General features: G+C 45.5%; 1 protein-coding gene across 8 annotated transcripts in view; it reads left to right on the top strand.

The window, feature by feature from the left end:
- The window catches only part of LOC133116459 (guanine nucleotide exchange factor DBS-like), a 57,820-nt gene extending 33,437 nt beyond the window's left edge, over positions 1-24,383 (top strand). For 3 of the 8 annotated variants that reach the window (XM_061226011.1, XM_061226009.1, XM_061226014.1), the window contains exons 6-33: positions 10-126; positions 583-732; positions 2,062-2,186; positions 2,447-2,561; positions 3,003-3,122; positions 5,043-5,234; positions 5,587-5,781; positions 5,936-6,095; positions 7,071-7,135; positions 7,304-7,371; positions 8,000-8,066; positions 9,215-9,330; positions 9,919-9,988; positions 10,513-10,605; positions 11,825-11,917; positions 12,071-12,196; positions 12,478-12,699; positions 13,405-13,497; positions 13,712-13,790; positions 14,093-14,165; positions 14,682-14,788; positions 15,171-15,263; positions 15,452-15,511; positions 15,744-15,818; positions 18,699-18,808; positions 18,895-19,010; positions 20,873-20,976; positions 21,493-24,383. In XM_061226011.1, the coding sequence (XP_061081995.1) occupies positions 10-126; positions 583-732; positions 2,062-2,186; positions 2,447-2,561; positions 3,003-3,122; positions 5,043-5,234; positions 5,587-5,781; positions 5,936-6,095; positions 7,071-7,135; positions 7,304-7,371; positions 8,000-8,066; positions 9,215-9,330; positions 9,919-9,988; positions 10,513-10,605; positions 11,825-11,917; positions 12,071-12,196; positions 12,478-12,699; positions 13,405-13,497; positions 13,712-13,790; positions 14,093-14,165; positions 14,682-14,788; positions 15,171-15,263; positions 15,452-15,511; positions 15,744-15,818; positions 18,699-18,808; positions 18,895-19,010; positions 20,873-20,976; positions 21,493-21,572 (3,084 nt within the window). In that variant the 3' untranslated portion in view covers positions 21,573-24,383. Of the gene's footprint in view, positions 1-9; positions 127-582; positions 733-2,061; positions 2,187-2,446; positions 2,562-3,002; positions 3,123-5,042; positions 5,235-5,586; positions 5,782-5,935; positions 6,096-7,070; positions 7,136-7,303; positions 7,372-7,999; positions 8,067-9,214; positions 9,331-9,918; positions 9,989-10,512; positions 10,606-11,824; positions 11,918-12,070; positions 12,197-12,477; positions 12,700-13,404; positions 13,498-13,711; positions 13,791-14,092; positions 14,166-14,681; positions 14,789-15,170; positions 15,264-15,451; positions 15,512-15,743; positions 15,819-16,165; positions 16,359-18,698; positions 18,809-18,894; positions 19,011-20,872; positions 20,977-21,492 lie in introns of those variants that run through there. The other 5 variants (XM_061226017.1, XM_061226010.1, XM_061226013.1 and 2 more) reach the window with 5 other exon arrangements.
- The last annotated feature ends 687 nt before the right edge of the window (positions 24,384-25,070 follow it).

Below are 25,070 nucleotides of genomic sequence, written 5' to 3'. Positions count from 1 at the left end.
CCCTCCCAGGTGATCATGCTCAGCTCGGTGACTGAGCTCCACACCTACATCGACCCCACTCAACTGACCGTGGAGCTCGGGGGCACCCAGGAGTACTGCCACGAGAAGTGGATCTCACACCGCACTGTGAGTGTGGGGGGAGCGGAGCCTGGCGTGCCAATCTCAGCTCACAGCTGACCGCAGTAAACCTGCAGAGCATTTGGAATAACTGTACTTGTATCATTTCTTTGTGTGCAGTGGCATGGCTGTTATCATGTTAGCATGGGTGCGTGTTAGCATGTACCTGGGTCAGTAGTGGTTAGGGTTAGGCACCTGCAGTATGGTCTTTAAAGCTACACTTTAAATGTCTCCTTCTGCCTGTACAGCTCAGCCTGTGGGTTGTGGTGCGAAAAACAACCCACTGGCGACATCACACTTTGGACAAGAGCGCCTGGTTATCTACACCCTCCACCATTGGCTGTGGATATTGTACCATGAGTGTGGCTATAGACTGGGGATTCCATTTTGGAGAGAAAATGGGGGGGGGGTCATAAAAATAATACGTAATTGGTTGGACCTCATGTTGTTTGTGTTGATTTCCAGGCCATCGAGGGCTTTGCTCTGATGGTGAAGAAGACAGCCCAGGTCCTGCAGTCCTTCGGGGCTGAGCTGGCAGAGACGGAGCTTCCGAATGATGCCCAGGCCACCACCAGCCTCCTGGGGGCTCACACTGAGAAGAAAGACACGATGAAGGTACGGGAGTCTGACGACTCACCCGATACCCGCCCCTCATTCTTACCCTCTCCCTCTCCCTCTCCCTCTCCCTCTCCCTCTCCCCATCCCTCTCCCTCTCCCTCTCCCTCTCCCTCTCCCTCTCCCTCTCCCTCCCCCTCTCCCTCTCCCTTTCCCTCTCCCTCTCCCCATCCCTCTCCCTCTCCCTCTCTCCCTCTCCCTCTCCCTCTCCCTCTCCCTCTCCCCATCCCTCTCCCTCTCCCTCTCCCTCTCCCTCTCCCTCTCCCCATCCCTCTCCCTCTCCCCATCCCTCTCCCTCTCCGGCCCTTGAATCCAAATCCTCGCCGGTAGCCATATCATCATGCTCTCAGCTTCTGCCATATGGCTGAAGCTAAGCAGGTGTGGGCTTGGTCAGTAAATGGCTGAAGATAAGCAGGTGTGGGCTTGGTCAGTAAATGGCTGAAGATAAGCAGGTGTGGGCTTGGTTAGTAAATGGCTGAAGATAAGCAGGTGTGGGTTTGGTTAGTAAATGGCTGAAGCTAAGCAGGTGTGGACTTGGTTAGTAATGGCTGAAGATAAGCAGGTATGGGCTTGGTCAGTAAATGGCTGAAGATAAGCAGGTGTGGGCTTGGTTAGTAAATGGCTGAAGATAAGCAGGTGTGGGCTTGGTTAGTAATGGCTGAAGATAAGCAGGTGTGGGCTTGGTTAGTAATGGCTGAAGATAAGCAGGTGTGGGCTTGGTTCGTAAATGGCTGAAGATAAGCAGGTGTGGACTTGGTTAGTGAATGGCTGAAGCTAAGCAGGTGTGGGCTTGGTCAGTAAATGGCTGAAGCAAAGCAGGTGTGGGCTTGGTTCGTAAATGGCTGAAGCAAAGCAGGTGTGGGCTTGGTTAGTAATGGCTGAAGCAAAGCAGGTGTGGGCTTGGTTCATAAATGGCTGAAGATAAGCAGGTGGGGGCTTGGTTAGTACTTGAATGGGAGACCTCCTGGGAAAACAAAGTTGCTGCTGGAAGTTGTGTTGGTAGGCCATTAAGGGGCGATCTTCTCTTTGGTCAAATGCCCGAGCGTAGTGATAGGGACACTGTGCTGCAGGAGACACGTTAAGCCAAGGTCCTGACTCACTGTGGTCATTAAAGATCCCATGACACTCTTCACAAAGAGTAGGGGGTTCCGCAGTGTCCTGGCTAAATTCCCAACCCTGGCTCTTTCAACCTGCCACCTAATCATCCCCTGATGAAAGCTCTATATAAATATAATGATCTCAAGAGACAAGCATTCCCCGGCCTACTCTAAGCTGGCAGTTGGTTTCAGCAAGGCCACGTCCAATCATGTGTGTCCTGTCTTCACGCAGGACGACTTGAGGATAGCCCTGAACCAAGGAGACCGTCTTCTGGACAGCATCAACGAGCCCCTGGTGAAGGATCCGGAATATTCCATGAACCAGGATGAGCTGGAGAACCTGGCCACTGTACAGAGGTGCTGAGTCTGAGGCAATGGGTGGGGGGGGTTCCAAACTCACCCAGGACTGCAAAGCTGTGATCTGAGCTTGCTATATTTGAAAGGGAAGAAAAGTCAAAAGGAGGAAGGAAGGGTTGTAGTTTAAATAATTTATTGATGTACATTACAGCTCAGTTTAGGTATAATCAAATCACGTTGCTTATGTTTCTTCTCTTTGTTTTCTCTCTTCCTCTCCTGCTTCTCCCACTTTCCTTTCTTCTCCCTCTTTCCCTCCTCAGGTTGCTGTCCCAGCTTCTGGAGACGGAGAGTGCGTTTGACGAGTTCTGGGATCGACACCAGACAAAGCTGGAGCAGTGCCTGCAGCTTCGCTACTTTGAGCATAACTACCGGGAGGTGTGTGGCATCAGGCCTTGGTCTGAGCAACGTCTGGATCAACCTGCTTGGACTGTTTGATTGTTTTTAGCGTGTGTCTATGTCAGTTCTTTGTTTGTTTGTTTGTGTGTGTGTGTATGTGTCAGTGTCTGCATGTGCCTGTGCATGAATCAATCAATACATTTGTATAGCGCTTTTAATAAAGGGGCTTTGTCACAAAGCCCCCAAGAGTACGTGTATGTGTATGTGTTTGTGTTTGTGTGAGAGAGTGTGTGTGTTTTTTGAGTGTTTTGTGAGTGTGTGAGTGTGTGAATGTGTGTGTTTGTGTCTGTGTGTTGTGAATGTGTTTGGTTGCGTGGTTGTGTGTTTGAGTGAGTGAGTGAGTGAGTGTGTATGTGTGTGTGTGTGTGTCTGTGTGTCTGTGTGTCTATGTGCTTATTATTTTCATGGCTGTCTCTCCAGGTCAGGGTCCAGCAGGATCTGTGGGTGGAGCGTCTGTCAGTCTTCTCTGAGGTGGGAATTGGCCCCGCCCACGTGGAGCACATGCAGAGAGACCTGAGTGGCCAGGAGGAGAGAATCTGTGTAAGAGCCATATTCCACCAAACGTTTCAGACTTATCACTGCAGAAACAAACCATTTCAGACTTATCCCTGCAGAAACAAACCATTTCAGACATATCCCTGCAGAAACAAACCATTTCAGACTTATTCCTTCAGAAACAAACCATTTCAGACTTATCTCTGCAGAAACAAACCATTTCAGACTTATCCCTGCTGAACCAAACCATTTCAGACTTATTCCTTCAGAAACAAACCGTTTCAGACTTATCCCTGCAGAGCCCTGCAGAGCCAATGCATTTCAGACTTATCCCTGCTGAACCAAACCATTTCAGACTTATTCCTTCAGAAACAAACCGTTTCAGACTTATCCCTGCTGAACCAAACCATTTCAGACTTATCCCTGCAGAGCCCTGCAGAGCCAATGCATTTCAGACTTATCCCTAACGAACCAAACCAATTCAGTCTTATCCCTGCTGAACCAAACCATTTCAGACTTATTCCTGCCGAACCAAACCATTTCAGACTTATCCCTGCAGAGCCCATGCATTTCAGACTTATCCCTAACAAACCAAACCAATTCAGTCTTATCCCTGCTGAACCAAACCATTTCAGACTTATCCCTGCAGAGCCAATGCATTTCAGTCCACAAATACACAAAATCAGGGCCTTTTCCTGCTTGCTTACATCACAAACCTGACACCCTTCTGCATTCAATCAAGCCAGCAAGCATTAGAGCTTTCTTCAGTCTTTACAGGGACTGAGGCCTCTGGAACTTAGCCAGTCTTTCAGCAAAATTAATCACACATAAAAACGCCACATAAAAACAGGTGCTGGGTTTGCCATCTTTCAATTCCTCATTTGTCTGTCAAGCACTGTTAATCAATTGTGCCCTGGCACAGGTTTTCTGCTGCTCTGCTGTCTTATCAACACCAATTTTTGATAGCTCTTTGCATTATATCGCCCAGGCCTACTTGTAATACTTCATCAAATATCTTTCATTGCTGATGTACATTGAACTCTCTTAATATATTCAGGCTGTTCTGTTCAGCCTTTAATGTTAGGCTGCCTGTGTTCAGGTTGTTATGTCAGGCTGTTTGTGTTTAGCTTGTTATGTTAGGCTGTCTGTGTTCAGGTTGTTATGTTAGGCTGTCTGCTTTCAGCTTGTTATGTTAGGCTGTCTGTGTTCAAGTTACTGTTTGGCTGTCTGTGTTCAGGTTGTTATGTTAGTCTGTCTGTGTTCAAGTTACTGTTTGGCTGTCTGTGTTCAGGTTGTTATGTTAGTCTGTCTGTGTTCAAGTTACTGTTTGGCTGTCTGTGGTCAGGTTGTTATGTTAGTCTGTCTGTGTTCAAGTTACTGTTTGGCTGTCTGTGTTCAGGTTGTTATGTTAGTCTGTCTGTGTTCAGGTTATTGTTAGGCTGTCTGTGGTCAGGTTGTTATGTTAGTCTGTCTGTGTTCAGGTTATTGTTAGGCTGCCTGTGCTCAGGCTGTTCTGTTAGACTGCCTGTGTCCAGGTTTTTATCTTAGACTGTCTGTGTTTAGCTTGTTATGTTAAGCTGTCTGTGTTCAGGTTGTTATTTTAGGCTGTCTGTGTTCAGGTTGTTGCCAACTTGTTTACAAAATTTGGTAAAGATATTGACAGGCCCGAGACATTTCCCAAAACTGCACCCAGATGTCCTCAAGTGTCCCAAAATCTCTAATGCATGATCAGAACACATATTGTTATATACAAAATGTAAAGAAATTTAACATTGACGTGTTTTATTCACATGAGAGTATGTTTTTATAAAGCATGCCCAAAGTGTCCAAAAAGCTCTTGAAGGGGCGACATTGGCTCAGGCAGTAAGAGCAGTCATCTGGCAGTCAGAGGGTTGCCAGTTCAATTAATTTATCATTATAATTCATTGTAATTCATTAATTGAGTTCTCTCTCTTTTTCCGACAGGATGTTCTGGACCGTGCACGTGCACTAGCAGCTGAAGGATCCTCACTTATTCAGGGCTCGCACTACGCCCAGGACTCCATCCAGCCCAAATGCAGTGAGCTGTGTTCTGTCAGTGAGGGGCTCACTGCCTGCATACAGGCCAGGAAAGCCCACCTGCTGAAAGCTATGGAGCTGCACCAAAGCCTGGAGCAGGTAACACCACCAACCACACCCACCCACCTTGCCCTGCCCACTACACCTACCCATCCTGCCCACTAAACCCACCCACCTATGGACACTTTGTATGTAGATATCACTACCTGTAGTAGTACATAAAAATATATATTCATAACAAGATTTATCTTGCATAAGTGGAAGCTTTGTTTAGTGACATGTTTCTCAGGGATCTGCTGCAGTTGTTTTAAATTATATCAAGTCAAAGTATTTAGAGTACATATTTCACCTGTATGTCCTGGGTTTTCAGGCATGACAAATCACTTGAGTAGCTATCTTTACAGATTTTCAGACATGACTAATCATTTGTGTGGGTCTTCCTTTTATCCAGACTGCTAAGTGGTGTGAAGATGGCATCTACCTGCTGGCATCACAGCCAGTGGACAAGTGCCAGACCCAGGACGGTGCTGAGTCCGCCCTCCAGGAAATTGAGCGTTACCTGGAGACAGGTGGCCAGTACAGCAAAGTCACTGACGTCGACAGCATCTGTAGGACCTACGAGTCCGTTATCAATGATGAGTTCAGGGTGAGGCATTTTTTATATGTCTTTAATTCCATGGGAAGTTTTATGTTTTTGACTACAATTAACCCATTCATGACTTTCTAATGGCTACTCGGCTTCCTACCTAATTAATTAACGGTTTACTGACCTCAGCGCGTGTTCTCATTGGCTGTGGCAGGAGCGTGTGGAGAGAGTGCTCCAGAAGCACACCTCCATGCAGGAGATGTTTGAGAAGAGACGGGTCAGCCTGAAGAAGCTGGCCGCCAAGCAGTCTCGTCCGGTCCAGCCCGTCGCCCCGCGGCCTGAGGCCTACGCCAAGTCCCCCCTGTCGTCTCCAGGTGACTGCACACCCAGGCCAAACACCCAACCATTCCTTCATTCTTCACTCCAATCGCTAAACCTTTATTAATCACTAACCCTGTTTTTGTTGTTACTCAGCAATTCATTTAGCACTTAGTTTTTCTAAATCCATAAAGGGATAATCCATTTTCTATCCACATTTCTATAACTGAATGTCCATGCTCTCCATACAGTTAACACTGCCACCTAAATAACAGAGATTAGACAGCTGTGTTATCTGGTCCAGTGTTCAGACAGCTGTGTTAACTGGTCCAGAGATTAGACAGCTGTGTTAACTGGTCCTGAGATTAGACAGCTGTGTTAACTGTACAGATGGCATGGACCTTCATTTATAGACATACCAAATTGCTTTAAATTTGCTTTAATTATCCTTGACATGTGTCTAGAACTTTATTGAAGTCCATCTGTGACAAATTGAATTGATTGGACATTTCAGACTGTGAGTCTGATTTTACAAGGTGGTTTATGTAGGCTAGCTACATGCTATCCTCCTAACTTAACCTTAAACCTGCGGGCTTGCAGGTTTGTGCTTAAGACACTGTTGTCCCGGCAACAAGCCACTCTAAATTGAGAAACCCATTTAGGAAACCGAACATCCTGACTTTATCTTAAAACATCAACAATCAAATTGGGCTAACCGAGTTAGCAACATATATATGAAATAGGGCGCAGTAACCTTAATTAACCAAAGTTTGGTTTTAAAGATTGAAAATGGTCTTGGTGCCTCCTAGTGGCCGATTAGCAGTAGTTGTTAGGCTTCCTAACAAGGTTAGGTTGCAGTGCTTTGAATACTCTGGAAAGTAACAGTGAACTAATTACGACCAATATCTTTAATTAATTTATTTGCCTTTGATCACGATGATGTCAAATGTCTATTTGGACGAGACTTTTCCAGCGTCTCCCCTCTCTCCTGGCACTCAGTCACCCTGTCTCTGTCTTGCGATCTCTCCTAGCCCACCGCGGCATAGAGAAGGCCTGCTCCGGTGGTGAGGCGGACACTGGAGTGAACTGCAGAAAGGTAAGCAGCCTTACCATGCTGAGAGATGTCCCAGAATGCATCTGGCGAAAAACATTCACTGTTAACCGTTCTCAGTTCTTGTACCCCTAGAAAATTATTATTTTTATTATCATTATTATTTCCCAATGTGGGTGGTTTTTGGCTCAATCTTTCTCCCTGGCTCTCCAGCTGCAGAACAGCAACAGTCGTCAGGCGTCTCTCTCCGAGGAAGAGGAGAACCTGGCTGTCTTGCGACGGTGAGATTTGGGGATCAGGGCACAAATTTCGGAACCTGGAATCAGAAGTGACCAGTGACTGCTTGCAGTTAGATTGCCTTTATCACAATCGATCCATAAAAGGTCTTTTGGGGTTTTGTGGGGTTAAGGGATTTGGATGTTCTGGGGTTTGGGGTATAGGGTTAAGATGTTTGGGTTTTATGAGGTTTGGGGTGTGTAGTTATGGGGTTTATGGTGCGGGGTTAAGAGGTTGGGTGTTATGGGGTTTGGGGTTAAGGGGTTTGGTTGTTATGAGGTTTGGGTGTTATGAGGTTTGGGTATGGAGTTTAGGGTTTAGAGTGTGGGATTAAGGGGTTTGGGGGCTATGATGTTTAGAGTATGAGGTTTAGGGTGTGGGGTTAAGGGGTTTGGATGTTACGGGGTTTGGGGTTAAGAGGTTTGGGTATGGGGTTTAGGGTTTAAGGTGTGGGGTGAGGGGTTTGGGTCTAAGGTGTGGGGTTAAGGGGTTTAAGGTGTGGGGTTAAGGGGTCTAAGGTGTGGGGTTAAGGGGTTTGGGTATGGGGTTAAGGGGTATAAGGTATGGGGTTAAGGGGTTTAAGGTGTGGGGTTAAGGGGTTTGGGGTTAAGGTGCTCTGTCCTTCTGCCCCAGGCATGTGATGAATGAGCTGTTGGAGACAGAGAGGGCTTACGTGGAGGAGCTGCTCTGTGTGCTTCAGGTGAGTGAGGCTGCGCTCTCACCCCCACCCAGACCTAAACCTGCCAAACACAATACTCTTTACACTTTACACCCCAGTAAAATGCCTGTACATTAACATTAAAAAAACTAAAAAACATTTGTTATTTCCAGTCCCATGTGAATCTGGAATATGTACGTGTACGAGCGAATATACCATGTACAAGTGTGCTCATATACGCCCCCCTGCTGCTGGCTTGTAAGAGTGAAGACAGCACACGCTTCTCTGAAACACGGGGGGGTCAGCAAGCTGCTTCTTTCACACCGCACACAGCCGCAAGCCGCACACACACATATCCAGAGTGGAGGATACGGAATCATGAGTGTGCGCAGAGAGCAAGCCTCTGGTACCCAAGCACCCAACGGGTCACTCAGGTTATGAAGGCTGCTATCCCTACCACCTGAAGGCCAGACATGCCAGTTTCACCATTTCAAATCAAACGGCCACAGTCCGATTCAATCCCAGGCCATGGTGCTCCGACACTCATTGTTCAAAACCATTTTTAAAGAAAACATCAGTTTTCACCAATATTTTAATCTGAGATCCTGCACTATGACCTCAGATTCACACCTTCGCATACAATCAGTGGTCACTTTATTAGGTTGACCTGTACACCAGCTTGTTAATGCAAATATTTAATCAACCAATCATGTGGCAGCAACTAAATGCATACAAGCATCCAGACATGGTCAAGACGTTCAGCTGTTTTTTAGACCAAATGTCAGAATGGGGAAGAAATGTGATCTAAGTGAATGATTGTTGGTGGTTTGAGTGTCTCAGAAACTGCTGATCTCCTGGGATTTTCATGCACAAAAGTCTTTATCATTTCCAGAGAATGTGCGAAAAACTAAAAACTTCCAGTGAGCAGCAGTTCTGTGGGCAGAATGAGGTCTTGTTAATGAGAGAGGTTAGAGGAAAAGGGCCAAACTGGTCAAAGCTGACAGGAAGGTGAAGAAATGCAAATAACCACACATTACAACAGTGGTACGGAGAAGAGCATCACTGAACACACAATGCGTCAAACCTCTAAGTGGATAGGCTGCAGCAGTAGAAGTCTGAAAACAAAGTCTAATAAATACTTAATAAATTGCTCAGTGAGTGTACACGACCCAGTTTTTACCCTCTTCCAGGGCTATGCCGCTGAGATGGAAAACCCAGCCATGACGCACCTCATCCCGAGCGTGCTGCAGAACAAGGAGGACGTCCTGTTCGGAAACATGGCCGAGATCTACCAGTTCCACAAGAGGTGAGCTCCTCCCACAGCGAGCACTGCTTTCCAGTGCGACGTACTGCTGCCACAGCACAGGTTTAGAAAACATGGTAAAGTGCACTCGGGGAAGATGAAGCTGTTTGTGGGTGTATTTGTTTTTTTTACATTAATGGCATTTGGCAGACGCTCTTATCCAGAGCAACGTACAGTTGCTCCTAAGTAGGAGACAATCCTCCCCTGGAGCAATGCGGGGTTAAGGGCCTTGCTCAGGGGCCCAACGGCTGTGCGGATCTTATTATGGCTACCCCGGGGATCGTACCACCGGCCTTCATGTACCTTAACAGAAGTTGGAATATGCACAGGAGTCTCGAAGCCCCTTAATTACTAAGTTCCTATAAAAAGCTAAATATCTACAGGAGAGGAACACTTCACTCAAACATCAAAATGTTACGATCAGTTATTTTTTTAACAACAAAGATTTCTGGTCTAAACCGTGAAATGCTGAGCTTACAGCCTCTCTTGTCTGTGGGGGCCTAGACTGTGGCACTGTCTAACATGGGGAAAATAGAATAGCTTTCTCTAATTTTAACCCATCTCTGTTTTTACACCCCTCCCCCCTCTCAGGACCTTTCTGAGAGAGCTGGAGGCCTTCACAGACTGCCCTGAGCTCGTAGGCCGCTGCTTCCTGCAGAGGGTGAGCAAACATCACAGAGAACTTGATTACATTACTGATGGCAGGATGAGATGTCTGAGATAACAGGAAAATGGACTACTAGCCAGAACATTGGTGTTTGAAGTTATGGACACGACACTGCTTTCAAGCCCTCACCTCCTCTCCAGCTCTGCTGATCTGTGGTCAGTGTACTGGTGTAATATAGCTGCCCTAAGCCAGGTGCCTGTTATTCTTTGGTGGGGATTGAGGATTTCCCCTTGAATGTAAAGCACTGTGTAAATGCATTGCTCCTTTTCTATGGCTCATGCTGGAACTGTCTGCTTTCCTCTGATGAATAGTACATCGTACAACAAAATTAATAGTACATTAATTTTCATGCAATATTAAACATATGTGATTCACATGTGGCTGTGGTACAGTGCAATCCACATTGTGAAAGGTATTGTGTACATCATAAAGTATAAGCTATGTGTCATAACCACTTTGTGATCTCAATGTTGTGATCCCCTTGTGTGTATCGCTCTGCTGTTCTCTCTCCATCGCAGATGAATGATCTACAGATCTATGAAAAGTACTGTCAGAACAAACCACGCTCCGAGAGTCTGTGGAGACAGTGCTCTGACTGCGCCTTCTTCCAGGTAACCCCCTCTATGATGTTACATTCCCCCCCTAGTATCCCCCTCTATGATGTTACACTCCCCTAGTAACCCCCTCTATCATGTTACATTCCCCTAGTAACCCCCTCTATCATGTTACATTCCCCTAGTAACCCCCTCTATCATGTTACATTCCCCTAGTATCCCCCTCTATGATGTTACACTCCCCTAGTAACCCCCTCTATGATGTTACATTCCCCTAGTAACCCCCTCTATGATGTTACATTCCCCTAGTAACCCCCTTTATGATCTTACATTCCCCTAGTAACCCCCTCTATGATGTTACACTCCCCTAGTAACCCCCTCTATCATGTTACATTCCCCTAGTAACCCCCTCTATCATGTTACATTCCCCTAGTAACCCCCTCTATCATGTTACATTCCCCTAGTATCCCCCTCTATGATGTTACACTCCCCTAGTAACCCCCTCTTTGATGTTACATTCCCCTAGTAACCCCCTCTATGATGTTACGTTCCCCTAGTAACCCCCTCTATGATCTTACATTCCCCTAGTAACCCCCTCTATGATCTTACATTCCCCTAGTAACTCCCTCTATGATGTTACGTTCCCCTAGTAACCCCCTCTATGATGTTACATTCCCCTAGTAAGCCCCTCTATGATGTTACGTTCCCCTAGGTAATCTTCTCTATGATGTTACACTCCCCTAGTAACCCCCTCTATGATGTTACGTCCCCCTAGTAACCCCCTCTATGATGTTACATTCCCCTAGTAACCCCCTCTATGATGTTACGTTCCCCTAGTAACCCCCTCTATGATGTTACATTCCCCTAGTAAGCCCCTCTATGATGTTGCGTTCCCCGAGGTAATCTTCTCTATGATGTTACACTCCCCTAGTAACCCCCTCTATGATGTTACATTCCCCTAGTAACCCCCTCTATGATGTTACATTCCCCTAGTAACCCCCTCTATGATGTTACATTCCCCTAGTAACCTCCTCTACGATGTTACATTCCCCTAGTAACCCCCTCTATGATGTTACACTCACCTAGTAACCCCCGCTATGAAGTTATGTTCCCCTAGCAACCCGCTCTATAATGTTACGTTCCCCTAGGTAACCCCCTCTATGACCTCTCGCTCCTGCAAGTAACACCCCCACTCCCCCCACAATGCATAAAGACCTTGATATTATATAAATGATATATTTTCTGTATTCTTGGTCTAATTGTGTGACTCATACAGGAGTGCCAGAAGAAACTGGAGCATAAACTGGGCCTGGACTCTTACCTGCTCAAGCCCGTGCAGAGGATAACCAAGTATCAGCTCCTGCTGAAGGTGAGGTCCAGGTGGAGACTTCCACACAATCACCACACTGTTAAGACTCTACTGGCTACTGCTGAAGATCTTCATTCAGAGAATATTCAGAATGCACATCTTTGCCGGCATGCGGGACAGTAATCTAATAAGCATGTGTGTTTCTCTGTCCAGGAGCTGCTGAAGTACAGCAAGGCCTGTGAGGGTGCCGAGGACCTGCAGGAGGCGCTGTCCTCCATTCTGGGAATCCTGAAGGCTGTCAACGACTCCATGCACCTGATTGCCATCACCGGCTATGATGTGAGTTAGCAGCGGGGCCGCCCGTCCGCACAGCGGGGATTAACACATCTCTGTGATCACTGCATTCCTTTTAGCGTTATGTAAAACTGGAAGTCTTCCACTTTAAGTGACAGGGCAATAATTATTTAAAAACTCAGGGTTGCTGGCTGCTTGGTTAAGGTGATGCTATGCTATGATGCTATGATGCCTGGATTAGCGTCTCGGGTCGAATCTGGGCAGACATTATGCAGTCTGTGACAGCTAGCTCCATTGCTCCAATATAAAAATGGATCCCCCTGCAGGGTAACCTGGGTGACCTGGGAAGGCTGCTCATGCAGGGGTCCTTCAGCGTGTGGACGGAGCACAAGAAGGGTCATGCCAAGGTGAAGGACCTGGCTCGTTTCAAGCCCATGCAGCGCCACCTCTTCCTGCACCAGAAGGCTCTGCTGTTCTGCAAGCGCAGAGAGGAGAATGGGGAGGGGTACGAGAAGGCCCCCTCCTACAGCTTCAAACATTCACTCAACGTGAGTCTGAGTCAAATGTCCTTCGTTACATAAAACCCGGGGGATTTCGCTGACAGGTTGGAGTCTGTTTGAGGTTTGTTAGCTCCTATTCTGACTGTCCTACAAGCTTGTGTCTTCAGGCTTGGATTCTGGTTCCAGGTTTAGTAAAGAAGTGCCTCTCTCTTATGATATGTTATGTTATTTGCAGAATTATCTACTTTCTACTTTTTGTCTTTGCCTGAGCTTTTGTAATGGGTCATTTTTTGTGAAGGACTTAAAACAGATTTTTTTATTTTTTTATTTTAATGCCCAAACAACTTTTTAAACTAAGCTAAAAACATTCATGTTCTGTGCCAAATATACTTACATCTTTGCAGACATCTTTTAATTGTTCTTTTTCTTAGAACTTATAAAGATTGTTTTTAATTCTAATTTACTTTAATAACATTTTTATGTAATATCTTTCTATGTCTTATTTGAAGCAATTTGAGTTGCCTTGTGTATGAAAATGTGTTATACAAATAAACTTGACTTAGCTTGACTAATGCGTGATTATGGAAGGCTCTACTGCCCTCAAACTGAGGAATGACTGATGTTCTTGAGAAGACTGCTTTGGGGACCCCAATCAAAGCACTTGTCGGGTGGAAAATAGCTAATTTAATATCTAAAATATATATTTTTTTTCTCTTCTGATCCCTCTCTCTGCTTAACCCATCCTGTGTTCAGATGAGTGCTGTGGGCATCACAGAGAACGCAAAGGGTGACAACAAGAAGTTTGAGATCTGGTGCAACTCTCGAGAGGAAGTGTATATAGTGCAGGTGGGGAAGCACAAACTTAACACACATTTATTACTTGCCTAAATTAAAAACACAAAGATAACGTTTTATTATAATCGTTATATTTGTAATTATAAGCAATTGTAATCCTCAGACAGTTATAACTTTTAAGATAGGTGTGTTTTGTATGTGCCGAGACTCCTTTTTTAAAAATCAACTTGTTATTGTTCATAATCGTTTTTATTTTTATTTTTAGGCCTCTACAACTGAAATAAAAACTGCCTGGGTGAAGGAGATCCGGAAGGTTCTAACAGGGCAGTTGCAGGCTTGCAGGGGTAAGATAGTGAAAACATGACTACATGATGGCAATTTTGATAAATGCCAGCACCATGCCTTTGGGAGATGGGGACATTGAGTCTTTATTTACCTTTCTTTGATATTTGTGGAGGTGCAGAAGCCTCTGTTTGCTGTGATCTGAGCACAAATCGTGCGGTTGCATGCAGCCTGCTACCAAGATCACATGTAACAGGCTGTGGCTGTGCTTGGGTTTATTGGGCAGTGGAGGATTGTGGGTAGTTCTGCCAGAGCTGTCTTTAGTCTCGTTTTATGTGATCTGTTTCAATCAAACGTGTTCCAGAAGCCAGCCAGCAGAGGGCGACGGATCAAGTTTTCCAGTTCCCTCCAGGCAACTCCCCGTCTGGCAGTCTCAGGTGAGTTACCTGTGATGACCCATGTGACAGAACCATTACATATGCTAAGAGGAAGCAGTGAGCTCAGCTGAAGCCCTGGTGTGTTGGGGGGTCACAGGGATGCAGTGGCCAATACAGGCCCCATGAGAACAGATATATTTATTTCCCAGTGGAAAGATAATTGGCATAAGCCTGTGTGTTGGAGTGAGTCTATGCTTGGGCACGGAGTCCATAGTGCGGGTGACTTTGAACCCAATTAGGATTCCCCCTACAACCATATGTATATATCCAGTATAGAAAAAGTAGCCTGTACCTGCTTGATGGTGGAAGTTTATTTCGTAACATTTTAACCATCACAATGGGCATGTGTGTGTGTTACATTACATTACATTATTGGCATTATCTTATTCAGAGCGACGTACAACAAAGTGCATACCCATAACCAGGGCTAAGTGTGCTGAAAGACCCTAGAGGTGTTATTACCTGTTCGCTCTTCTTCATTCACGCTCTTGTTCTTCATTGTCTTGTCCATCACAGTCCCTTCAAAAGTGGCCAGAAGAGCACGAAGAAGGGCGAAGAGAAGAGGACGGAGCCCAGCAGCCCGGAGCCCGTCTCCAGCCCAAAACACCCAGAAAAGGCCAAAGGTCAGGTCAATTCAATTCAATTCAATTTTTTTATAGCACTTTTCACAGAAGACTGTCACAAAGACGCTTTACAGAGTAACACAAATGAAGAGAATTGAACATTGCACCAGTGCCAAGCCGTCCTAAAAAGAGTTGAGTTGAGCTGCTCTGGAGAACAGGAATAGGGCCAAATGCTTACTGCTGAACCTGGCTGTTGGGCGGGATCTGTGCACTGTGCTCTTAAACTTTGGTCTCTCTGTCCTTCTCTTACCCCTTTTCTTCGACTGCTTCTACTAATCATAGCCTTCTTTTTTTCTCTTCACCTATCTTCTGTGGTGTAAATGGTCTTCCTCTGATAACCTCTCTCCCACGCTCTCCCCTTTCTCTGCTGCTGCTGCTGCAGATGAAACGGCCACCAGCCCCACCACAGAGAGGGCCATGGTGGCTAAAAAGCGTTTTACCTTACAGGGGTTCAGCAACCTCAAGGGTCAGAAAGGTAAAACTCCACTGTATCTCACAGATTACACCACACTCTTACCTGCATCCCCCCCTCTGAGCTCCAGATATATTGTGTTTATGGTCTTCTATTGTTGCCCTTTGAAGAGATTTAAAAGTAAAAAAAATCTCAGGTGTAGTTCAGCCTGAATTACTTTCGGGTAAAATGTGGCACGCTTCCCTCTACAGAGCCAGCACTTCCTGAGGTTAAGAGCCTAACATTACCTGTGGCCCTCCGCTCTCCACCAGGTATCTAGCTCTTAGCCACCGACAACCACAATATGCACACCTCAGGACTCCCTGTGACATCTGATACCATAGCTGATGGCTAAATGCACAAACCTTTGTATTGCTGACCTGTTAATCCTACCTGACCCATGTCCAGTCAGTCCCATTTAGTTGATTTTTATATTTTTGCTACCTATCTCATCTTTATCTCTTCCTCTTCTTCTTCCTCTTCTTCTTCTTGCAACGCTGCCAGGATCTCCCCCGAGCACTGATCGCAAAACCAAAAGGCATGAGGTTAAGAGCGACCCAACTCCATTCGGTTTTAGAGGTACTCTATCCCATTGAAATGTCACATTAAAAGACCCAGAAAATAAAACGGAGCGGGTGCCAAGAATGGAGCCTTGAGTCCCCTGAATGAATGAGCAGCAATTGAAGAAGTCTTAACACCAAGAAACACTGAACATGTTCTATTAGATATTAGTATTCAAGGTTTCTGCTGGGAGGCATTGCCCGCTACTGCACTGGTTCGCAATGCAGTCGTGGTGCTCCCCGCACACCACAATCAAATCCTGACTGTGTCAGCTCTAGCTCACAGGATATTTATTTATTTTTTACCCTTTATTTAACCGGGGTAGTCACATTAAGATTGACAATGCTTCCTCCTCCTGGACACAGGTTCCTACATCTCCTTCACCAGAGTCTCATGGCTCAATACGTCTAACCTGCTGCAGACTAAGAGGAGAGGTAAAAACAAGCGGTGGGAATCACCAGGGACCTCACTATGTCCCAATACTTCAGTCACACTATAATACTATTGCGATTCTTTGCATTTTTGCGATGCACTACTTGTTGCAGTTTGATACTGTGATATATTGCTGCCATATTTTCTGTTCATTTATGTCTCATTTGACTGAAGTAAAATATTGAAATCATGTGCCTAAGGAGAACAATAAGCCATTGCACCCTGAAATTTGCTGGAAACTTTTATCTTTTAATCATGAATGTAATGTTTCCATTATATTGTAAATAATGTTTACTGTGTGATTGCGGAGGTTGTTTGCCAGATATTAATTTCACATTAATTTGTTGCAAGTGAAATAGCACATCTCCTAAGGTAATAACCTTTCATTTTGAATGCAACATATTGAAGAAAGCTAAGTGAATGATCTTACTTTAAACCATGGTTTACCCCGTGTTCACACTATGAGCGATTTGGTCAACCAGTTGCCGGACGTTTTCTATGAAGCTGAGTGAGGGCCAGCAACATGAGCAACTGGGAGACTGAACAACGAAATTTGGCCGAAAAAAGTTGCCCATGGCTTAACTTAGCTAATCACCTGTCAACAGCCAATCAGATCTCGGGTTTCATATTTGTCCAACCAATATGGTACCATGTCGTCAATAATTGTTCCGCCTAGTTTCGGTGCAGAAAAATGGAGGGACAGCTTGTGATGATGGTACAATCCTACCAGGATTTATACAATGATTAAAAAAAACAGTACAGGACAAGTGCAAATGCAAAATGATGCTTGTTATGCACTGAACATTGCCAAGTTTAATATCTTGTTATTAATTGCCCATAGGTTGAAAAAAATAACAGCATCGCCATGCAAAATCGCCTAAGCAGCACTAACATTAACATTGCTTGCTTTGACACTGCCATCGAATGTGATGCGATGGCTACAGTGGAGCCGCTGTCATTAATTGCAACGGCTCCCTTAGCGTCTCATCACGATGGCTGACATTGATGGCTGCAGCAGAGATGCAAATTAATGTTTGGAAAAATATAATTGTTTACAATTTAAGCAATATTAGTGGTTCCATGCCATTTAGAACTCGTTTGTCTTTGCATATCCATTTTTTGTAATATCAAACGCCCACCACAGCACAAAGAAGCACATAGCTAAAGATTAATTGTCAATATTTCCATGTCAAACAAGGGCCTAGTATAGTTAGCCAAAAACCTTTAAACTTAACCATGAATACAATGGCAGCTGTACAATAATAATTGTCACAAAACTCTCCAATTTGTAACGTCAGTCACGATGGATTCGCCCTACTTAATTTCAATAGAAAATCGGTCGCTGCACGAGATCACAACGAGGAAACGATGTGAAGCTCTTGTCCCTCCGAGGAGAGTGGTTCTTCGCCTCCGCATCATGCATTCAATTATAACATTAAAATAATAAGCAATATAAAACAGTACTTAATACATTATTGGTACTGGTCACTGTATTGATAATGTATCGCCAAATAAAGTATCGCAATAATATGCTGTTTCAATTAATAGTAAAATCCCAGAAGATAAAGGCTGTATGGTGTGGGTTTCCCTCCTTTGCACAAACCAGAAGTAACCCTGGATGCACCCTGTCATTAAGGTCCTGCTTGATTCACAGAGCCTATCCCCCGCCTATCTTTCATCATTCCTTTTGTCCTCTCCATGTGTACAGTTCTTGTATTTGTGGTGGTTTAAATGGGAGAAAGGTCTCAGTCACTCACTGAGTCGCATACACACTCATCATTCTCTGGTGACGTGGGGTTGCGCTGAATGGAGTCTGGGTTCTGTGGGGTCTCATCCTCGCTCTGATCCCACTCTCATACCATCAGCGCTCTTTGGCCCGTCTGCCTGCTCCTCTGTCACTGACTCAGACCTGATCCAGAAGCAGCTGGATTTAAATTCTGGTACTAGTTGGGTGCTAGTAGCTGCATAAACACAACAGTCATATGAAACGTTTTTCAATGATTAAAATCATAGCATTTTATTATGTCAGAACTTATCCCCAATTAATCTTGAACTGAGTTGTCTATTTGTAGCAGAAGATTTGCCAGTGTTTGTGTGTGTTAAGAAAACAGTGGGAATATTTCTGAACAGAAAGCACTGCATATTTTCAAAGCACTGAAACCCTGTCATCACATGAACGCTTCTCTCTGAAGGAAATAACACGACACAGTGATGCTAAGGCCCACGTTTCAGCGCCCCTGCCTCTTTTGAGTGACTGCTTGGGCCGGGGCCGGTGGGCGGAGCCGGGGCTGGGGCCGGTGGGCGGAGCCGAGGCTGGGGCCGGTGGGCGGGGCTTTGGTGGGCTGGGCTCAAGCCGGAGGCTGGACTGCAGCGCCTCTGTAGCTCCACCTCCGTCCGTTTCATCCCTGCCCAATGAGGGGGAGTATTGACCAGACCCCCTCCTTCTCTTTGCCCCCCTCCCCCCAGGCTGGGGCAAGGCCTCACTCTTCATGGATCCCTCTGAGGAGAATGATGGGTACTCCAGTGCTGAGGACCCCCTGAACTCTGACCCTGAGGATGAAGCCGGGAAGAAACTGGTGAGTTTTCCGTCTCTGGTGTGCCCAGACTGTGTTGTATCCCCCCCACACCCACCAGGTGGTGACCAGGTCTCCTGTGTCCCCAGGCCCCAGGGAAGTACACGGTGGTGGCTGACTACAAGAGAGGGGGAGGCCCACAAGACGTGGCGGTAAACAGCGGGGACACGGTTCAGCTGATAAAGGAAGGAGAGGATGGACAGTGGTGAGACCTGCCCTGAGACTGGCCTCCACAAGCCCATCGCTAATAAATAATAAAAACCACAAAACAGAACCATGAAAATTGGTGTTAGTCAGACTGCCACGTCATGAGAACAAAAAACACAAATGTCAAACTGGTGAGGTATCACGCCTTGCTTATTGTCTGGTACTAACACAATACAAAAACACACTCAGAGCCAAGCAAGATGAAAACAACACTGATTATACATTGAAATTAGCTTTCCTAAGACTTTTCGCCTTGGTTCTGAGTCTTGGTTACTCCCCTTATGTCTGGAACAAAGGACTCATAGCGCCCATATATAAAACTGGAGACAAATTTGACCCAAATAATTACAGAGGCATCTGTGTGAATGAACTGTGATCTGGGGAAGGTAAATCTACAGCACCTGGCCTCGCCCTATATGAATAAGAGCATCTGCTAAATGACTATAATGTAACGTCATGACTGCTGTGGAGAGGTGGAGACAGAGCTACACGCTCACACTGCAGTCAGGGAGTGGAGACAGAGCTACACACTGCAGTCAGAGAGAGGAGACAGAGCTGCACACTGCAGTCAGGGAGTGGAGACACAGCTACACACTGCAGTCAGGGAGTGGAGACAGAGCTACACACTGCAGTCAGGGAGTGGAGACACAGCTACACACTGCAGTCAGGGAGTGGAGACACAGCTACACACTGCAGTCAGGGAGTGGAGACAGAGCTACACACTGCAGTCAAGGAGTGGAGACAGAGCTACACACTGCAGTCGGAGTGGAGACAGAGCTACACACTGCAGTCAGGGAGTGGAGACAGAGCTACACACTGCAGTCAGGGAGTGGAGACAGAGCTACACACTGCAGTCAGGGAGTGGAGACAGAGCTACACACTGCAGTCAGAGAGAGGAGACAGAGCTACACACTGCAGTCAGGGAGTGGAGACAGAGCTAAACACTGCAGTCAGAGAGTGGAGACAGAGCTACACACTGCAGTCAGGGAGTGGAGACAGAGCTAAACACTGCAGTCAGGGAGTGGAGACAGAGCTACACACTGCAGTCAGGGAGTGGAGACAGAGCTACACACTGCAGTCAGAGAGAGGAGACAGAGCTACACACTGCAGTCAGGGAGTGGAGACAGAGCTAAACACTGCAGTCAGAGAGTGGAGACAGAGCTACACACTGCAGTCAGGGAGTGGAGACAGAGCTACACACTGCAGTCAGGGAGTGGAGACAGAGCTACACACTGCAGTCAGAGAGAGGAGACAGAGCTACACACTCCAGTCAGGGAGGGGTAGAGACAGAGCTACACACTGCAGTCAGGGAGGGGTAGAGACAGAGCTACACACTGCAGTCAGGGAGGAGTGGAGACAGAGCTACACACTGCAGTCAGGGAGTGGAGACAGAGCTACACACTGCAGTCAGGGAGTGGAGACAGAGCTACACACTGCAGTCAGAGAGTGGAGACAGAGCTACACACTGCAGTCAGGGAGTGGAGACAGAGCTACACACTGCAGTCAAGGAGTGGTGGAGACAGAGCTACACTTCCTCACAACATGTGGAAATTACCTGGACATGAGAGAATTTCTTCCCAAAGTTGAAAATAATATGCCTAGAATTTGAAACCTTAAATGTCCACTAAAAGCTCCCCGATCAATTAAGAGAATGCAAAAAAAATCCATCAAAGCCTTTATTAAACTGTATGTCCAAATACATATATGTTCATGCGTTCAATGGTTTATGTTCTTTTTATATTTTTTTCTGTGCTTTGCAACATAAACCGTACCTTGTCATGCCAATAGAGCAGTTTGAATTTGAATTTGAATTTAATACCTTGCGTGGTCAGTGTAAAAAGGATGGTGTCTGTGTTGCAGGTTTGTCCGAAATCTCAAGACCAGTAAGGAGGGTTGGGTCCCCGTTGCCAATCTACTGACTCTCATTGGGGTGTCAAAGTCCTCAGAGTCCCTCAGCAGCTCAGGTAAGAATCTCACGCTCAATCTGTGTCCCACTCTGTACCTGCCTGCACGACACTCTATAGCAGCCTGTACCCCACTCTGTATCTGCCTGTACCCCACTCTGCACCAGCCTGTACCCCACTATATCTGCCTGTACCCCACTTTGTACCCCACTCTGTATCTGCCTGTACCCCACTCTGCACCAGCCTGTACCCCACTATATCTGCCTGTACCCCACTTTGTACCCCACTCTGTATCTGCCTGTACCCCACTATATCTGCCTGTACCCGACTTTGTACCCCACTCTGTATCTGCCTGTACCCCACTCTGCACCAGCCTGTACCCCACTATATCTGCCTGTACCCCACTTTGTACCCCACTCTGTATCTGCCTGTACCCCACTATATCTGCCTGTACCCCACTTTGTACCCCACTCTGCACCAGCCTGTACACTTTCCGCATATCCCCATTCACTGTGCCCACCTGTGTCCAGATTGATGCATCGCTGTGGCTAACCGCCCTTGTGTCTTGTGCTTTAGAGGGCAGCGGCTCAGGAAACCTGAGCACCTCTTCCAGCTGCAGCGAGACTTACGCCAGCTTCTCTGACATCAAGGCCTGAGGGACCCGTCCCACCTGCAGTGAGACTTACGCCAGCTTCTCTGACATCAAGGCCTGAGGGACCCGTCCCACCTGCAGTGAGACTTACGCCAGCTTCTCTGACATCAAGGCCTGAGGGACCCGTCCCACCTGCAGTGAGACTTACGCCAGCTTCTCTGACATCAAGGCCTGAGGGACCCGTCCCACCTGCAGTGAGACTTACGCCAGCTTCTCTGACATCAAGACCCGAGGATCTGTCCAGCTGCGGTCCTTCCTGTCGGATGCAGTTATTTCTCCATCCCACACCGCACCATCTGATTTCAGACCTGGAGAGAACGGTCACCTCTCCTGCCTGGGGATGTTAACATGTTTATTTTCAGTGTGGGGGGGGGTGTATAGCTCTGGCCCCTCCCTGGCACAGGCATCCCCGGAGACAAAGCGGCATCTCTCATCCGCATGTAGACCAGACTGCATCAGCTGCAGGTCCTAGCACACCCCCTCGATGCATACCCAAATCCTGGGTAACGCATCCCGTGTCACCACGTCAGTGCTCTCAATGTGCAGTCACCTTCCTGGGTAACCCATACTGTCACCACGTCAGTGCTCTCAATGCGCAGTCACCTTCCTGGATATTTGCTGGAGCCAGCAGTGTTTGTGTATTCATGTTCACAATGCATCTTGTGGAACCATCCACCATTTTTCATGAGAGAATTGGATTTAGATTTTATACATATATGGTCAATGAATAAGAAAGGATGTTCACCTTTATATATTTTTATTACTTTCTGAACCTTTAACCAATTTGATCCCATTGAGATTAAAATATATTTTCCAAGAGAGAGTTCAAGTGGGGCAGCATTACATATTGTGTCACACGAGATTAAAACGTAAAAAACAAAATCAATCAAAATATTCATTAAACAGTTACTATTTGTACAGATTATACAGTTATTATTCAGCAGTGTTGGATCCCCTCCTTTTAGTAAGGGTAGAACATAAGCAACCTTCCATACCGAGGACATTTTTTTTTAGAAAGGTTCAGCAATAAATATTAAATACATTTGAAGAAGCCAGTGAATCAGAAAAAGAGGCAAAACTGAAATGATGTTCAACATGAACAGTATTGTCATAACTTACAGATTCCACCTCGGGAGGACTGTGAGGTAAACAAGATCCCAGACCAATGAAAATGCTCATTAACATTTCAAATGTATTCAATACAGCAATAGCATCTTTGACTATACAGGAAGTTAGGTCACAGGTTATCACATGGAGATAAGGATTTAAAAGTTCTTCATTATTTCCTTGGGTCATTCAAGTTTTCTGTAGTTACGGAGAGATGAAACCCAGCATTGGCTTTTTTTTATATGGGTGTGTATTCTGTAACTTTATTCTGCAGAGATACCATTCACATTACAAGGATGCTTTCTTTACAGAATGTTGAGGTTATAGGATTTTCTTTTTCCAAGAGGGCTTTGCTTGTCCTATGTGTGCACATGTGCCAAGGGCTCCACCTGCAGGCCACTGGGTGTAATCACAAGCTGTGACTGAACCTGGAGACAGCAGGGGGCCACAATAATGAACCATTCCTCTTTTCAGCCTTTTATGGAAAACAACGAAACATTTTATATGATTCCAAATTCCTCTCCAAATATGACGTGTACAAGAAGATAAGTATTGTGAAATGTTTAGAAGTGTCAGAGTTGCATCAGGTCCGTCTGTGCCTCTCTTTCTCTCTCATTGTGAACTTAAAGTTCAGATGAACAGGTTTTTCTTGTGTAACTCAGAAACTGCGGTATAATTTACCTTTTTTTTGCAGAATATTTTTTATAGACCGTCTGACTTATTACCTCATTTTTTTGTTTCAGTATACTGTATATGTTTACAGTATAGCATATTGGGCTGTCTTAAATTCAGCCTAGAAATCAAATCAAGTTATAAAAAACTTGATTTCTCTGTATGCATTGTTTGTTTTTTTTGCATTTGGACAGAACATTTATTTTGTCATCATTTGACCAATTTATATTTAAATGACTGCCCAATGGTAAAACTGTGGAACATAAAACTAGAACATTAAAATACTTAAATGACATGCATAGGCTTGTCATATCCACATTATAATTACATATTTCACACCTGTTTAATGAGTAAAGATCACAGGTTTCAGTACAGGAAATCATGTGATCTCAACCCGCTTTGAACAGTTAATAATTAGAGTTAGTGTGCGCAATGGTGGGACTCATTCGGTTCTGTCCCAGCATGCTGCATATCAGGCACCACAGGTTAGCTGCTGTAATTAGTGAGGCAAACGCCTCCAGGAGCTCCTCAGCTGCAGAGCTGCTTGCATGGGTATGACTCATAATGCAAGAGGGAGAGGAGGAAACACATTGAAGTCATATTTGTGGATGTTACCGAGAGAAGTATGTATAAATACAGTGTACAGTGTTTGTTTTATTCATCCAATAATTTATGTTTTGCCTGTATTCTATGTTCTGCTCACTATGTTCTGGTCATATGAACTGTGAATGTTATAATTATTAGACTGTCAGCTGAGCCATCATCATCACCATTACTGGCTAGTCTCATTGTGTTGTAGGATATTGTCTGATACATTCAGTATCTCCTTATATCAACACTTGGTTTCGGTCAACATACTGTAAAAAGATTCATTGTTTTTTTCAGTGAGGAAGTATTATATGAAATACTTTTTCCTTTTGATTTGCACTCCCATGTCAATATGATACTGATGTGACTGTGGCACTTTATGCAGCACATTGCCGCACGTTATATGGTAACTGAAATATGAATAATAAACTTCATAATTATATATAAAGAGGGCTCCAGAATTATTGACACCCCTGACTGGCAATGCACAAAAATGCGATCAAGAATATGATTACTGAGATCAATTTGATGACTTGAACTCAAAATGCTCAAGGTTCCATAATTATTGGCAACCTTGGTTTAGTACTTGCATCCACCTCTGGCAAGGATAACTGCATGGGGTCTTTTTGGACACCGGTAGAAACCGCTCATTTGCATATCAATAGCGGATTTGCTGAACTGAAGAGTGAAGAAAGCTGCTCTCAAACAAATGCTCATATTTAAAAAGTATAAATTCTGAGAATCTGTACAAAACACTGAACATTTTGATATATAATATATGCAATTGCAAGCTGGCGAAAGGCAGGAATACACCCTGGACAGGTCGCCAGTCCATCACAGGGCACACACACACACACACACACACACACACACACACACCATTCACTCACACTCATACTCACGGGCAATTTAGACTCTCCAATCAGCCTAAGCTGCATGTCTTTGGACTCTGGGGGGGGGATCCAGGTGTAATTTGCTGCCGTTAATTGCCCTCACCAGAATGTGTCACTGCCAACGCTGAACAACATCAAAAGACGTGACCTGATGCCGCTGGAAGCTTGGCCTGCGATCGAGGCACCCTAGTCAACGAGATTGGGGCCAGATGGAAGCTGTCAGGTTGGAGGCAAGCAGCATG

Source organism: Conger conger, chromosome 17, assembly GCF_963514075.1.
Source record: "Conger conger chromosome 17, fConCon1.1, whole genome shotgun sequence".
Taxonomy (NCBI): Eukaryota; Metazoa; Chordata; class Actinopteri; order Anguilliformes; family Congridae; genus Conger; species Conger conger.
Note: the sequence above shows the minus strand (reverse complement) of the source record. Positions and strands in the feature narration are given on the sequence as shown.